Source organism: Cibotium barometz, chromosome 3 (genome assembly GCF_041138505.1).
Source record: "Cibotium barometz isolate CiBa-2024 chromosome 3, ASM4113850v1, whole genome shotgun sequence".
In the NCBI taxonomy this organism is placed as follows: Eukaryota; Viridiplantae; Streptophyta; class Polypodiopsida; order Cyatheales; family Cibotiaceae; genus Cibotium; species Cibotium barometz.
In genome coordinates this window covers 14,179,613-14,194,854 of record NC_141048.1, presented here as the reverse complement: position 1 = coordinate 14,194,854, position 15,242 = coordinate 14,179,613, and the positions used below count along the sequence as shown (strand labels likewise).

Genomic DNA, 15,242 nt, shown 5'->3' with positions numbered 1-15,242 from the left:
GAATTTGATGTCACTTCACATCAACATAGCTATCTGTGGTGCGCAGAGAAGAGAAAGTTCATGTGAGAAAACGGGCATAACTCACAGACGTTTTGTCCAAATGAGATGAAATTTTAGTAGGAGAGAGCTATGGTGAAGAACAACATACCTGTAAATTTTTGTGAAGAAAGAACCAGAGTTGCAGAAGATATGGCGAAATTGAATTCTGCCAAAAAAGGAGGAAAATGAAAAGATAGTGAAATGCAAAAGGAGGGAAAGTAAAAAGTTAAACATAAAAAATGAAAAAAAAAATCGATTTTCAAACTTCCATGTGTTGACCACAAGGTACATTTGACATGAAAGAATAGTTTATGACATGAAATTTGACATTTCTCTATTTTTTTAAGATATGAGCTCTATTATTTTATTGTCTTAAGAGATTTAGGCAAAGATATGACAAAAAGATCCATGTTACATGAATCTAGAATCCCAGCCCTCTCATTGGTCAAGCCAATCTTTTTCTATTCACTCCTTAAGGGAAAAAATTTCCATATTTCTCCTAATGAGTATATTCTTAAAAATTCTAATATGTTTTAAATAATATAAAAAATAAAAAAACACCTCAAAAATTACTCGATACATCAAGTTAAGCTCTATGTTTTGTGAATTTGTAATATGCAAAATGGGAATATCATATGAGTAGTAATGTAAAAGTTATAGACAATTTACTCACATTTAGTGTACTTATCCAAACCTAGAACTTGGCCTGGCTTGTACAAAATTTTTGTGCTCAAACAAAAGGGGCTTTGTAATTATTTGATATTAGAAGACCTTGAAGTGAAACTTCTTGGCTAACTAAGAGACATTGGCCATTCTTCTTGAAAAATTGCATGTTTTCAAATTAAACCCAAGGGCGCCCACTAAACAAAATTGGATAACCTCATCTTGCAACCACCCTGTGAGGTGATGCTTGTGGATCATGAGTACATCAAAACTTGTGCCTTGTATGCTAGGTGGATGTGGACGAAGAGGTGTACCCAATCCTTCTGATTGCTTGCCTGGCCTACTCTCAATGGGACCTCCTCCCTGTGGAGGTGTCTATAGACCCCAAGCTCTACTATGAATTTGAGGTGGAAGAAATGAGGAAGTGTAGCTCCTTACTCCTAGGGATGAGGCAAAGGAGCTCCATCTTAGTAGTTTCCCAACCTCAGTGGTGGAGGGGTGGGCTCGGGATCCAAAGGAGGCAGCATAAGATCACAGAGAATCAAATCTTGAGGCACCTCTAGTGAGGTATATGAGGCCGACGACTTATAACCCTTCTCTAATGTGACTGTGCATTAATCTTTCTTAACATTGAAGATACTCAACTAATTCTTATGGCGCATTTCAAAACGCCACAAGAAGTGTGGCAAGCTCTTGGTAATATGTATGAAAGTCAGCAGCTTCCAATAAAATTCGCATTAAAAAGAAGCTCTTTGATGCACAAATGAAAGAGGATGAAGGCATGGCAACACATGCAATCCTTAATTGATCAACTCATGATTCTTAAGTCTCCAATAAGCAATGATGAAGAAATCATTTATATCCTTGGAAGCTTACCACCATCACATGAGCAATTTGCTTCTATGTTTGGTGCTCTCATTGATGAACAATCAGAATTGTCATATGTTCCTAACCTATGCTTACAAGAAGTAAAGGCAAAGAAAATCTTTCAAAGTCAAGGGAACATGCATTGTTCTCAACCAACATAAAGTCAAAGCCATGGAAAACAAAGCAAAGATCCATAGGAGATTATGGATCCAAATGGAATTCAAGTCAAGACCAAAGCAAACTATCAACAACATCAACCACAAAGTTCAAGTACTGTGGAAAGAGAGGACATTTGATCAAAGAATGTTGGAAGAAAGCATTTGATGATCAAAACAAGGGCAAATGCAAAGAGAAAGAGATCACCAATTGGTGAAAGAGATAATACTCCTCTTAGAAGACTGCTCAAAGAGGAGACGAAAACTGTTCCAAAGAAAGAGATGAAGCTCTCAAAGGACGAAACTTGTCCCAATATCCGCAAGGGCTAGTTTAGTGCACAACTCTAAGTGTAGACCACTTCATTATGGGAGTGTACACACATATTAGTAAAGTTTTCATTAGGGAGGGTGTTATAAGTAACGTGTGAATAAGTGTAATGTAAGCTTTGCCAAGGTCTATCAAAACCCATGCGAGGACAATGATGCATGTATGAGAGATGTGAAGAGGTACACATGCATAGAGATAGACAAGGGATGTGGGTTTCACATGAAAGGGGATAACCATCTTCATCTAGTCCATCATGCAAACACCCTAGTATGTTTTGCTTTCCATGAGACTAGTTAATACTTTGCACTTGTGAAGATTGCATACGTTGAGAGTTCTGCATTATGTACTGAGGTGCAAGACAAACAAATCCAAAAGAAAAAAGGTTTTCATTCCACTCCACTCAAAGAAGCTCACACGAACAATGTACAACGCAAATCATACACGCCTGGTCTGAAGATGCTTAGTACAAACAATCATAAATGCTTGCACTTCAGAGAAAAAAATGATTACTCAGCTAAATGTATTTGAACTCATTGACATGGGAGGAAGCCTTTGCCATCTCGAGTTGGCTTTACCCCCCAACAAATTATTTGACAGCGCTCTGGTCTAAACCTTCCTCAGTATCTGGTATTTCCAATCCATTTTCTGTCATATCTAGCTGTGATTCATTTTTAATTTGACCCCCATCATCCTCTGCAATCGAAATCTCATCATCCTTGCTCTTACCCTTCAATAAATCAACCACCTCTAGCATTGTTGGTCTTTTCTCAGGGGCATTTTGAGCACACATTGTTGCCACTTGCACAACACGTATCAGCTCCTCTTCATCATATCTTCCGTCGAGTTTCGGATCTACCAGCTCTTCCACTTTTCCGTCTACAAGCAACGGTGCCGCCCATTCAACAATGCTCCGCTTCACACCATGTCCCAGTTTCTCAATTGGCTTCTTCCCACTTATAAGCTCAAGTAGCAATATGCCAAAGCTATAAACATCACAGCTCTCAGAAGCCTTGCCCCACATGGCATACTCAGGGGCAAGGTAACCGAGAGTGCCTTTCACTCTTGTTGTGACATGAGAAGCACCCTCTGGAATAAGCTTAGCAAACCCAAAGTCAGCTACCTGAGCCTCAAAATTGGAATCCAGCAGGACATTGCTTGCTTTGACATCCCTATGAATGATATGAGGGGTAGCAAAATGATGGAGATATCTGCAACAAGAAGCCATGTAACAAACAATGTCTAACATTACTTCAACTATCATAACATAAAAGCAATTACATAAATGGCAAAGCAAAAGGATTAAAAAACATGTACAAAGAGCTCTCCCTTAATGTTTGAAACTAAAGACAAGTATACTCACGCGATGCCCTCTGCTGATCCAAGTGCAATGTTCATTCGTTTGGTCCAATCGAGAAGAGCTTCTGATGAATATTGCCCATGCAGGTGTGAAAGTACACTCAGATTTGGCATATAGTCGTACACAATCAAGCGCTCCTGACCTTCTGCACAATAACCTCGCAGGCTTAAGAGATTTTTGTGCCGGACCCGGCCGAGAATCTCAACTTCTACAGAAAATTCCATCTCAGCTTTGGTGCTCCAGACCTTGAGGCGTTTCACTGCAATCTGATGAGATGAAGCATGATGTTAGAAAGAAAACCAGTGTATTCTAAACTTAGCTGAAACACACACATGCATGCACACATCCATGGCTATCATTGGCTCAAATCTTTTTCACCAATCATAACACTCTTTACATATCAAGGCAAAGAGTGCACTCATGACTTCTCAAGTTTCAACACTGGACTTGTAAGGTAGACTAGGGACACCACCCAAAATAGCAAGCCATTCCCCCCCCCCCCTCCCCCCCCAAAAAAAAAGAAAAAAAGAAAAGAAAAATAAATCCCCTCATATCATCAGCAACCAAGAGTAGCTGAATGTCTAATATTCCATCCAAGTTTACAAATTGGAACATATCCAAGCTTACAAATTGGAAAATACAAGAAGGAGAGATTTAAAGACTCATACCTGGGACCCATCCCAGAGTTGGCCCCAATACACACTTCCAAAACCTCCCTCACCAAGCTTGTTGTCGTAATTGAAGTTATTCGTAGCAGCCTGCAGCTCTTTAAGTGAAAAAATACGCCAGTGACTTCCCTTTCTGCTTGAAACTCTGCAAAAAAAAAAATATTTAAAAAAATATTCAAATCCACAGCTACGTCTGATAATCAATAAGATCTGATGGTACATGTATTTGTATCGACAGAGCGCAGGGTCATGTTGACGTGTTCTGGATGATTTGGCAAACCTACGTCCGTAACAGCTTGGCATGGTCAGGGGATCATGAAAATGTTCATCTTCTGTAAGGGAAACTATTACAGTTTTAGGGCTGGAGGCATATTGGAACTCTCCAGAGTCAGTGCTCATCTCATCAGAAAGGCATGGCCCCTTGGGATTCTCCCATGGAGTTGTAATGCCTCCATAGTGGTCTTCAGTAATGCCAGGTTTCAAGCCTCAGCTGTCCAGTCAGCTGAGGTTCTTCATGCAAAACACAACAGGTCTTTGCAAGGTGTTTCCTCACCCCTTAGCTGTTGCAGATGCCAAACATGTTTCACAAACATCGTGGATGCTCCACCTCGGCATGCGATAACAGATCCTCCACCTTGGGATGTGTTTCCTCACCCTCACAAATGGCAAAGGTCATCATTGCCACGCGCTAGAGTCGTTCCATATCATGACAACCGCGACAATGGAGGACAGAGCCATCGCACTCCCCATTCCCTCATTGCAAAAAAGGCTTCTCTTGGCAACTGCATTTCATCTATCTATTTGAAGCTAGGGTGTATCAGAAACAACCACAAAATCATACTAACCTGCCTCTTCTGTGGCCTCTGCCAGGGTAACAGCTCCATCCCCCAAAGCAAGCCATTTACTTGCAGTTTCAGGCCTGCTGCGAGCCAAGAACAAAGATCCTCATTTTAAAAGAAAATATTTTGATCCTTTTTTTCAAAGATCTATGAGAAAATCAAAATATTTGACAGAAAAAAAACAAGCACACAGATGACTGATCCTAAGAAATGGAGACAAGAGACTTACTGGATCAAGGCAAGCGATTCTTCCGAGGCATTTATGGGATTTACCTCGGCTCCAAAACAGGAACAGAAGAAGAAGGGTAAGAACAGCAGAGAAACCTATGAGGGCTTTATAGATCAAAAGCTAGATTTCTCTTTTCTGTGCAAATCCCTCCTCCTCCTCCTGTGTTCTCTCTCACTCTCTGAAGCTCAGAATTCAGTTCTGAGAAGCGCCCACAGAGCTAGTTTCGATTATGGACTGAGCACAAGGGAACAAGCAAGGAGTGAGTGGGATTTTGGGAAGAGAGAGAGAGAGAGAGAGAGAGAGAGAGAGAGAGAGGGAGAGAGATTGCCGGAATAAGGTTTACGGGGGAGGGGAAGACTATGGGAATACTGTGGTCACAGAATGCAACGCATCTAACATGTGCACGGGAAACTTGCGAAGAGGCTAAAGAACAGAGAGAGAGAGACGCACACACACAGAGAGAGGGAGGGGGGTATATTTAAGAAATATTATCATATTTTATTCCCTTTTGACTTCCCCCTTTTCCACCTTAGCTAATGTTTTGCTAATCCCTTCTTTGCTAATGTGTAGTTTACCATTTTCTTTTGCTAATGTGTAGTTTACCATTGTGTTTTGCTAATCTGTCATCTTTACCATGTCTCTTGTAGATTCATTTAGTTTTCCCTCTTGGCTGATTGAGACTCGTGGTGGTGGTGGTTTAGTAAAGACCCAACACATCATGCTCTCACATGAGCCGGAAGAAATTGCACGGTACCATGCAAGTAACGGGTTTCCACACCGCTCATCTTCCAAATCGGAGCAAGACAATCTGATTTCCAAATTTGCACGATGGGTTGCTTTAGCAGAAGAAAGTACACTTCTTTGCCAATCACTACTTGTGTTCTGAGAAAATGTAGCCCAAGGTTGTGTGAAAACGTGGGAATGATTACGATGGAAATCTTAAAAGCGTAATCACTTTATACCATGGTTCACAAGACCCCTGAGATCGTGGTGTAATTTTGAAGGCTTGTAAAGATGATATTATTTAAAAGGTTAAAAAGTTTTTAAAAACATAATCAAATGGCCTGCTATGCCTAAAATAAGGGAACTCTAGCATGAATTACATGACTTATAAATAAACCTTATGAAAAGTCTTAGAAAACTATCCCTACTTGTGTGTGTGTGTGTGTGTGTGTGTGTGTGTGTGTGTGTGTGAGAGAGAGAGAGAGAGAGAGAGAGAGAGGAGGGGTGAAGGGTTGCTAATAAAGTAACAAAGTCAAACATCTTGGAAGTTTGAAGTGTGAAAGACTTCACTTGTACTTTTCAATATCTAGTGTCTCATATATCACCCCATGTTCACATATCTATGCACTACCGAGTTGTTAGTGCCAATATGAAGTTTCTCAATATGCACAACATGAGCATAGGAGCACTCCATCTACATGCATCCTTCTATGTAGATTTGAGGCTCTTTTGTTGAAAAATAGAGCTTCAAGAATGTACAAATCTAGGAGATGTTTAGAGTTTCAATGTAGATCTTATTTTTTATGTACAATTCTCTATCATATTATTCACATATAGACCCTTACCATGTGTAGATTTGTGATCCCCATTACTTGGGGATAGTAAATATACAAATCCTTATATGTGTAAACATTGATCCATTTAGGTCTCTCAGTTTATCTTAGAAGGTAATATACATGGTTAGAGAACACAAAGGCTTTAAAGCCCAAGGAATACACACTTGCTTTTTTATTTTGAGAAAATTGTACCAAGAAAAATATCTAATGGAGTGCATACACATTTGTTACTAATTCTTATACCTAATTAGTATAAAACATTCAAGTGTATGTGTGTGCATGTATGCCCGTGCGCATGCCTATGAACTTATGCATGTATTTGTCAGTGTGTGTTGAGTGCTACTCCTTTGAAATTGCTTCAACCCTATGTGAGAAGCACATCTAGGTAGAAGGCACGTGACATAGGTCCACCAAACCTAGACAACAAGCAATCCTTAGTTCTATATATGCAAATGCTTTTACATAATAATATTATGATAGTTTGCAATGATTCTCTATGAACATCATTATCAACATTCAAACATTTTTAAATGAGTTGTGTCGACAACTTTCTTCCTTGGGTTTTTCTTCTCTCAAGTACTTACCTATAAAAGTAAAATTGCTTTCGTTCGTATTTTGTGCATTAAACACTCCCTATGTCGAAATTCTCCAAGCTTGGCATGCTTATCTTTATTCCATATGCATATCATTATTGAGGTCTCCGTCCCTGCCCTAAAAATAACTTACATAACAATAAATTATAGCTATAAGTTGCTTTGTTTATTGATGTATTTAGCGATTAATAAGAAATGATCTCAAAAATCAAATCATAGAAAAAATAAAAATGTGATGTTTAGTTAAGTGGCATAAGCAAGTGCGTGATATTGAAGTTGTGGTTGAAATTTAGCTTTTTGAGAAGTTGTTATGTCCATGTCTTAAATCAATAATGCATACTTGTTGCAAGTTAAAGTAGGTTATGTCTTAAATCAACAATGCATAGTTGTTGTGCCATGTTGTTATGTCCATGTCTTAAATCAACAATGCATAGTTGTTGTGCCAAGTTAACGTAAGTGTTGAAACCAACCTTTATTCTACCTTGACATCTTCCCTCTCCTTTATAAAGTAGATAAAAGGGATGGCAACACAAAAGATGGAATATTTTTCCCTCAATTGCTTTCATTGTCACTTTCTTGGGGTCCCCATATCCTTTTAGTTTATTAATGTTAGTATGTCATAGATCTCTAACAGTTTTCATAGTTAAAGTTAGTGTGCCAAAGAGCTCCAACAAATTTCATGCTGATGAGGTTGGATGAATTACAAATTATTAAATTGTTTCTATTTTGTAACTACTAATGCTTATTTCTCATCTAGATGTAAACTATTAACAATTGAATGGAAACATGACATGTGGTGATGCATGCCATGCCTTATTATTGGTCTAGGAGTAGCAACAGGGTGGTTTATTTTTGGATGAAGTCTAAAACAAAATTTACTTATTTAGCACATTTGAATGAGATTGAAATATTCTAGGGAGTAGAAGTGTAAGAGATATAGGAATTAAATGTTTAATAAGGTTGTAGGGGATTGTGAATTGATTTTTTTTTTGTGTTACATTTGCATATATGTTTCACATTATATGTGTAATAGAATGGGTAGGTTATTAGCTTATAAAAGTTGCTAATATTAGGAGGTTATTGTATAAGAAATAGTAAGGGTATGCTATTAATACATGGAGGTTAATAGTAGTATATGTACTAGTAAGCTATAGTAGAATAAAGTAATAATACATATAGGTGGATAAGAGCAAAAAAGGCGGCTATAGTAGTATAAGTACTAGTAAGCTATAGTAGGATAAGTACTAGTAAGCCATAGTAGAACAAGCAATGATATATACAGGTTGATAAGAGTAAAAAAGCTTGATTTTTTACAATAGTCATGCCCTTTTTAGGGCATTTCTATAATCAAAAACAGCTAAAAAACTCTGGGTCATCAAAGAATACGCTAAATCTCAAAAAAGAATTCAAAATTTTTGGGCATCTTATCATTTTGAGAGTAAAGGGAAATTTTTACGTAGGGTAGCCTTAAATAAGGTAGGTGGTTATAAATTTGTAGGGTAAAGTTAAATAGGATAGGTTTGTAGGAGGTTTGTGGGGTAGGGGCCTAGTACTCTAATGTAAGGGTTAAAATAGTAGTAAGTAGTAACCATGGTAGAAAGAGTACACACTAATGCTGAGGATGAAGGTTTATTAAGTTTTAGGTTATGTAGGGTACATTAATTTTCTCATGGGGAGGATGAAGGTTTATTAAAGCTTAGGTTTTAGGTTATGTAGGGTGGACATAAATAGAGTAGGTTATAAATTTGTAGTATAAAGATAATACTCCAGTGAAAGTATTAAGGTAGTTAGATATAAACCATAATAGAACAAAATATAATTAATAGTAACCATAGTAGTTAGGAATTAATTAGTAGTAACCATAATAGTTAGGTATTAATCAGTAGTAACCATAGTAGTTAGGTCTTAACCATAATAGAATATAATAGTAGTTATCAGTAGTAACCATAATAGTTAGGTATTAATTAGTAGTAACCATAGTAGTTAGGTCTTAACCATAATAGAATATAATAGTAGTTAGGTATTATGTAGTAACCATAGTAGTTAGGTATTAACCATAATAGAATAGAATAGAATAGAATAGTAGCAACCATACTAGTAAGGCATTAACCCTAATAGTTAAATAGTAGCAACCGTACTAGTTAGGCATTACCCCTAATAGTTAGGTATTAACCATAATAGTAATAGAAAAGTAGTAACCATAGTAGTTAGGTATTAGCCATAGTAGTTAGGTATTAACCCCATAGAAGTTAGGTGTTAACCATAATAGAATAGAATAGTAGCCATAGTAGTTAGGTATTAAATATAATAGAATAGAATAGTAATAACCATAGAAGTTAGGTATTAACCATAATAGAATAGACTAGTATTAACCATAGTAGTTAGGTATTAATCATAGAAGTTAGATGTTTAACCATAATAGTTGGGTATTAACCCCCCACCCCATAATAGCTGGGTATTAACCATAATAACACAACCCCCCAACTATGAACCATAATAGTTGGGTATTAACCATAGAAGTTAGGTATTAAGCATAATAACACACAACCCCCACCCCCTCCCCCCCTTTGGTAGGTGAACTACATCTTTGTTCTAACATCTAGTCCATGAAGATGCTACTCGAGAAGATCTGTCCCAAGAGCCTTAATGAAGATATCCACAATATTCTTTATTATCAGACTGTAGACCCCATCTCAGCCTCTCCATCTATGATGAGCTCGGGCAAAAAATGATATTGAATCTTAATATGTATCGTGTACCAACATGGAACATTGTGTTCTTTGCAATTGCCATGTAACTCTAGTTGTCACTTTATCACTCCCTTGGCTACTCTTAGACTGTACCCATGTCCCCCAAAACTCTCCTTAACCAGATTGCTTCACATTAAGCAAAGCATGTTGCCTTTTATACTTAGCCCATGTAGAAGAAAGAGCATCTATAGGATTCTTTTTGTTGGTCAATGAGATAACTCAAAATCTAAGGGAGAAGTAGTAACATTTATCACTAATCTCTTGCTATCACAATCTCGTGTCCACTAATGTATTGTTGAAAGTGTAGGCTTGCAATATCATACTCCTATGTGTTACTCCTAAGGTGAGTGAATGACTATAATCATTGAGAACTTACCAATTACCTACATTGAGTCGATGAGCTTTGAGATGCTACTTCTATTTTGTTGCTCCTATATTCAAGTCACTCACTATGGTGCTTCACAAACGAAGGTCAAACTATCTCACTCTCTCTCATTCACAAGTAAATACAAGCAATCAAGAGGAAATCAAGTGGCATAACACACACACAAGTAGCTCTCTCTCTCTCTCTCTCTCTCTCTCTCTCTCTCTCTCTCTCCACATGATTTTCCAAGAGCATCTTAAATTATATGTAAAAATCTCTCACAAGTCACTTATATATAATGGCCATATGTCTGCAACAATTGGCCTAACATCCATAAAAACTGATTAAGCATGTTAGACTCAAAACGTTACAAACTGCTTTTGAAGGAAACTACAAAATATGGGCACTCTAAAATATGTCAGCATGCCCCCTTCCTACTACTATAGATTCTTTCCTCAGAAACTAGATAGGTTTATGCTTATTTTCCTCCCAAAAGCTTCTACACACATCCTTCAACATTTGGATATTCCTTATGCAGCAGGCGAAAGTAATAGTGGGGGAGCCCAAATATGTGTGGCAAATATATCTTCAAATGTTGTTAATTAATGAGCTAAGAAGTATCCGAGTTGCTAAAATTAACCTAGTATACTGAATTCCCCTAGTGTGTTTGAAGACTATCTTGGTTAATTAACGAGCTAATAAGTATGTGACTCGCTAAAAGTAACCTAGCATACCAATTTCCCCTCGTGTTTGAAGTTGAGATTTGGAAGATTGGCTTGGTTAATTAATGAAGTACTATTGCCTTAACAAATTACATGTGGCAATTATATCCCTAGCTCGAATGAAGTTACGTTGTTCACACACATGTGCACTTTAAGTTGCATTGTTTACACACATGTATTCCAAATGCACTTTAAGTTGTATGGCCATATCAAACTTTGATGGATCAAAGAATGGAAAGTTGTACATCACATTATCTTTCTTTGTTTTTGTGTAGTGTGTGGAACTCTTTTTGGCAACCCATCCCCTTTTGATTGCCATTATGTAGGTTGGATCTATTCCCAGGTACCTTGGCATATGCACCTAGTGATTGTAGTACTATCTTTGAGTCATAAGTACTTGGTTAATTAATGAAGTACTATTGCCTTATAACAAATTACATGTGGCAATTATATCCCTAGCTCGAATGAAGTTACGTTGTTCACACACATGTGCACTTTAAGTTGCATTGTTTACACACATGTATTCCAAATGCACTTTAAGTTGTATGGCCATATCAAACTTTGATGGATCAAAGAATGGAAAGTTGTACATCACATTATCTTTCTTTGTTTTTGTGTAGTGTGTGGAACTCTTTTTGGCAACCCATCCCCTTTTGATTGCCATTATGTAGGTTGGATCTATTCTCAGGTACCTTGGCATATGCACCTAGTGATTGTAGTACTATCTTTGAGTCATAAGTACTTGATTCGCCAATCTGGCTGCACTCCATGAATCTCCAATTTGGTTGTGCACTCCATGAATCTCTTCATGTATAAGCTAATCAGCCCCACCTCTTATCTCTTTAGGATGCTCCTTCCTCCATGCAATCGACCATATGTGTGACTATGTGAATTTCTAGCATATGAAAAGTGCCACATCATTTAAGTATATGTGCTCCTCTATGACTCTCTATTAAGGGTCTTTAGGATCTTCTAGATGTATAAACTCTTTCCAATCTGGTATTGGACCTCTCATCGGATATAAATTATCTGATTGGGTTGGGCCACTTTACATAAGTTGATTGTGGTTGAACAAGTGTATAAACAACCAATCAAAGGGTCAACCTCTGTGTACGCGCCTTGGTGTCCCATACCACCAAGGCCACAATGACCTTTATGAGCACTTAACATCCCGTACCATCCAGTGAGCATGAAGCTCATTGTGACACACAAGTGGACTCTTTTCCTCTCCTTGAGAAATAGCTATAAAATCTCAAGCAAATGGATGACTTCGTGTCCAAACCAAGGGTGTTTGTAACTAGACCAACTATGCAACGTCGTATATGGTGCATAGGTTTTTGAAGTCTAACATGCCTATAATTTAAGGAACTATAACAAGCTCCACAGCCTCCAATACTCAATGTAGAGTATTTGTCTAAGTAATCCGGCGAGATCTTAATGGACCGCTACCTAAATTGGTGAGAGAGCTTGAGCTCTTGCAAAAGCACACACATACTCACACAACAATGGATAACACACACACAAAGATGGAAGGCTAAAATCCTCTCTTCTTCTTCTTACTCTCAAAAGAAGGCTATAAAAGATAAGTGATAACCAACATAAGTACTAGAGTACTTTGTACAAGTAGTCCATAATGTGAACATGCTAAATAGGTGAGCTAGCAAGATAAGTATGCCATAACTCGGTTGGACTAGGTAGGTGTAGTTAGCTATAGAATCACTGGCAAAGATCCGCCATGTCAGCTACCAAACAAATACACCATTGATGTAAATGTGGAATGGTCACCCAAGCGCATCATGAGTGTCAGCTTATGTTAAGCTTGACATCCCATAATGTGAACATGCTAAATAGGTGAGCTAGCAAGATAAGTATGCCATAACTCGGTTGGACTAGGTAGGTGTAGTTAGCTATAGAATCACTGGCAAAGATCCGCCATGTCAGCTACCAAACAAATACACCATTGATGTAAATGTGGAATGGTCACCCAAGCGCATCATGAGTGTCAGCTTATGTTAAGCTTGACATCCCAACAAGGTCTTCAATTGTAAACTTAAGTATACTATACCATTCACTCCTAGCTTAGCCTACCACAAGTCTAGCACTCAAGTCTGAGACTTTGGTCTTGCATAGAATTCTTAGATTTGGGTCGAGACTTAAGCCTTAAACAGAGGTATAGTGGAATTCTAGACTAGGCATTGCCACACAAGTCTAGGATTGAGGCTTGACTTTGACAAGTCTAAGACTCAATTCTAAAACTAAAGGACAATGAGGATAAAATTGTCAATGAAATAAGGAAAAATAATATTCCTTAAGTGATTAAACACCTTGGTTTGATATGGTTTTTCCTATTTTACATAATCATGGTTGGCAAACCTGTTGTTGGAGATGTTGTCGAGCTCTTAGTTGGTTGTAACATTATTATGTCAGGTGAAGTAATTTCTATCGAATCAGCTTAACTTTGTTAGGCAGTTCCTATAAGAAAGGATTGTGTATTTGTGTCTACGGTGAATTATTTTGATATAAGTGTTTGTATATCATATGTTACAATGGATTCAAAGATAATGGTTGATTCGATAAGAAGCACAATCAAGTGGCCTATAGTATATCCTACAATGGATTCAAAGATATTGGTTGGTTCCATAAGAAGCACAATCAAATGGCCTATATTCCATTTAAAAGGCATGTTTCTTTACAAGATACAAATCATTCATCTTGTGAAAGAGATGAATCCATAATGGATACAGTTATGAATGATGGCATGTCATTAAGAGAAAGTTGGGTGCAAAAGGAAGTTAAACTATGGTGATAACATAACACAGAATTCCTTCGAGAGGGAGTAATATTATTATCTTTTCCTTTCAAGATAGTTGACTTTACAGAGTCAGGTGAAGACTGTTACCATATTATAGTAGTGATGTGTGTGAACACACTTAGGACCGCCGGGGCACTTTTTCCCTCACTAGGAGGTTTTTTCCCCCGTGCATTGTATATACGCCTATTATCTTCTAGGGCTTGTTATCTTTCATTTTTGGCACTCATAATACACTACTGTGTTGTGCTCAAGCTTCCTCATATTCTTGAAGTTGTGTGTGCATTCCTGCAACCCTAATTCCAACAATTGGTATCAGAGCAGGCTTCCTCCTCCCGGGCAGCATCACCGGCACCTGCCGCTTCATCTCCTCCGATTGCGACGAGGTTTCACGAGCGTCTGCAGGTTAGTATATGCTTTGGGAAAGCCCATAGGGCTTGGTCGTTTCAGAATTTTGATCTGAGGTCATTTCGCCCTCCGTTTTTGCATTCCAAGTACTGCGCAGGCAATATCGTCCTACTGTGCAGATTTTCTGTCAAGATTGAAATCTGCAGGACAGGTGCCCATTCGTCTGTTTTGGGCTGTGCTACATAGCACAGGTCGATTTTATACAGGTTTACCTCTTACAGACAGCATTTACATCTAGTAGTACAGTCATTGGCCATGGCTGACAACAATGATGTATTCCGCATGTTGGCTGCTGAGGATAAGTTGGATGGCACCAACTATCCATTGTGGGCATATATGATGCGACATGTATTGGTAGCAAAGGGGTTATGGAACATTGTGCAGGGTATTGATGCACGTCCTATTGTGGCTGGGAATGCTGCAAACACATCAGAAACAGGTACTGTTGATGATGGTGCAGGCACAAGTGCTGTAGCAGCTGTTCGAGAACCACCACTTTCAGCAGAGCAGATTCGTTGGGATGGTAGAGATGCGCAGGCTCATGCCTTGATTGCGCTGTCTGTCAAACGTACCATTATCCCACATATTCGCTCCTGCAGGACTTCTAAGGATGCTTGGGATGTACTTGCCACATTGTATCAGGCAAGAAATGAGGCTCGTGTTGCTTACCTCCGAAAACAGTTGGAGAGTGAGCATATGAACGAAGGTGATTCTATGGATAGCTTTTTGACAAAGATCAAGGATTTCAAAGAGCAGCTCATTTCTGCAGATGAAATCCTGTCAGACAGTTCACTTGTGCAGACTGTTTTGAATGGTCTACCAGATTCTTATCAGGGTTTTGCTTCCACTCTTCGCTTGATGATGAAAGGCAATCCCAATGCCTTATCATTTG

At 38.3% G+C, this 15,242-nt stretch overlaps 1 protein-coding gene across 2 annotated transcripts; it reads right to left on the bottom strand.

Moving 5' to 3' along the window:
- Window positions 1–2,421: 2,421 nt before the first annotated feature.
- On the bottom strand, window positions 2,422–5,602 carry LOC147639732 (PTI1-like tyrosine-protein kinase At3g15890). Of its 2 annotated transcripts, none has more exons than XM_086773362.1 (5): window positions 5,146–5,602; window positions 4,923–4,999; window positions 4,078–4,222; window positions 3,413–3,675; window positions 2,422–3,260 (listed from the first exon to the last, which is right to left on the bottom strand). In XM_086773362.1, the coding sequence occupies exons 2-5, from the start codon at window positions 4,976–4,978 to the stop codon at window positions 2,639–2,641; spliced, it is 1,086 nt and encodes a 361-aa protein (XP_086629488.1). In that variant the 5' UTR covers window positions 4,979–4,999; window positions 5,146–5,602; the 3' UTR covers window positions 2,422–2,638. The 2 variants fall into 2 exon arrangements, with proteins under 2 accessions (XP_086629488.1, XP_086629496.1); XM_086773370.1 differs by having other exon boundaries at window positions 4,923–4,996; window positions 5,146–5,544.
- Window positions 5,603–15,242: the final 9,640 nt, after the last annotated feature.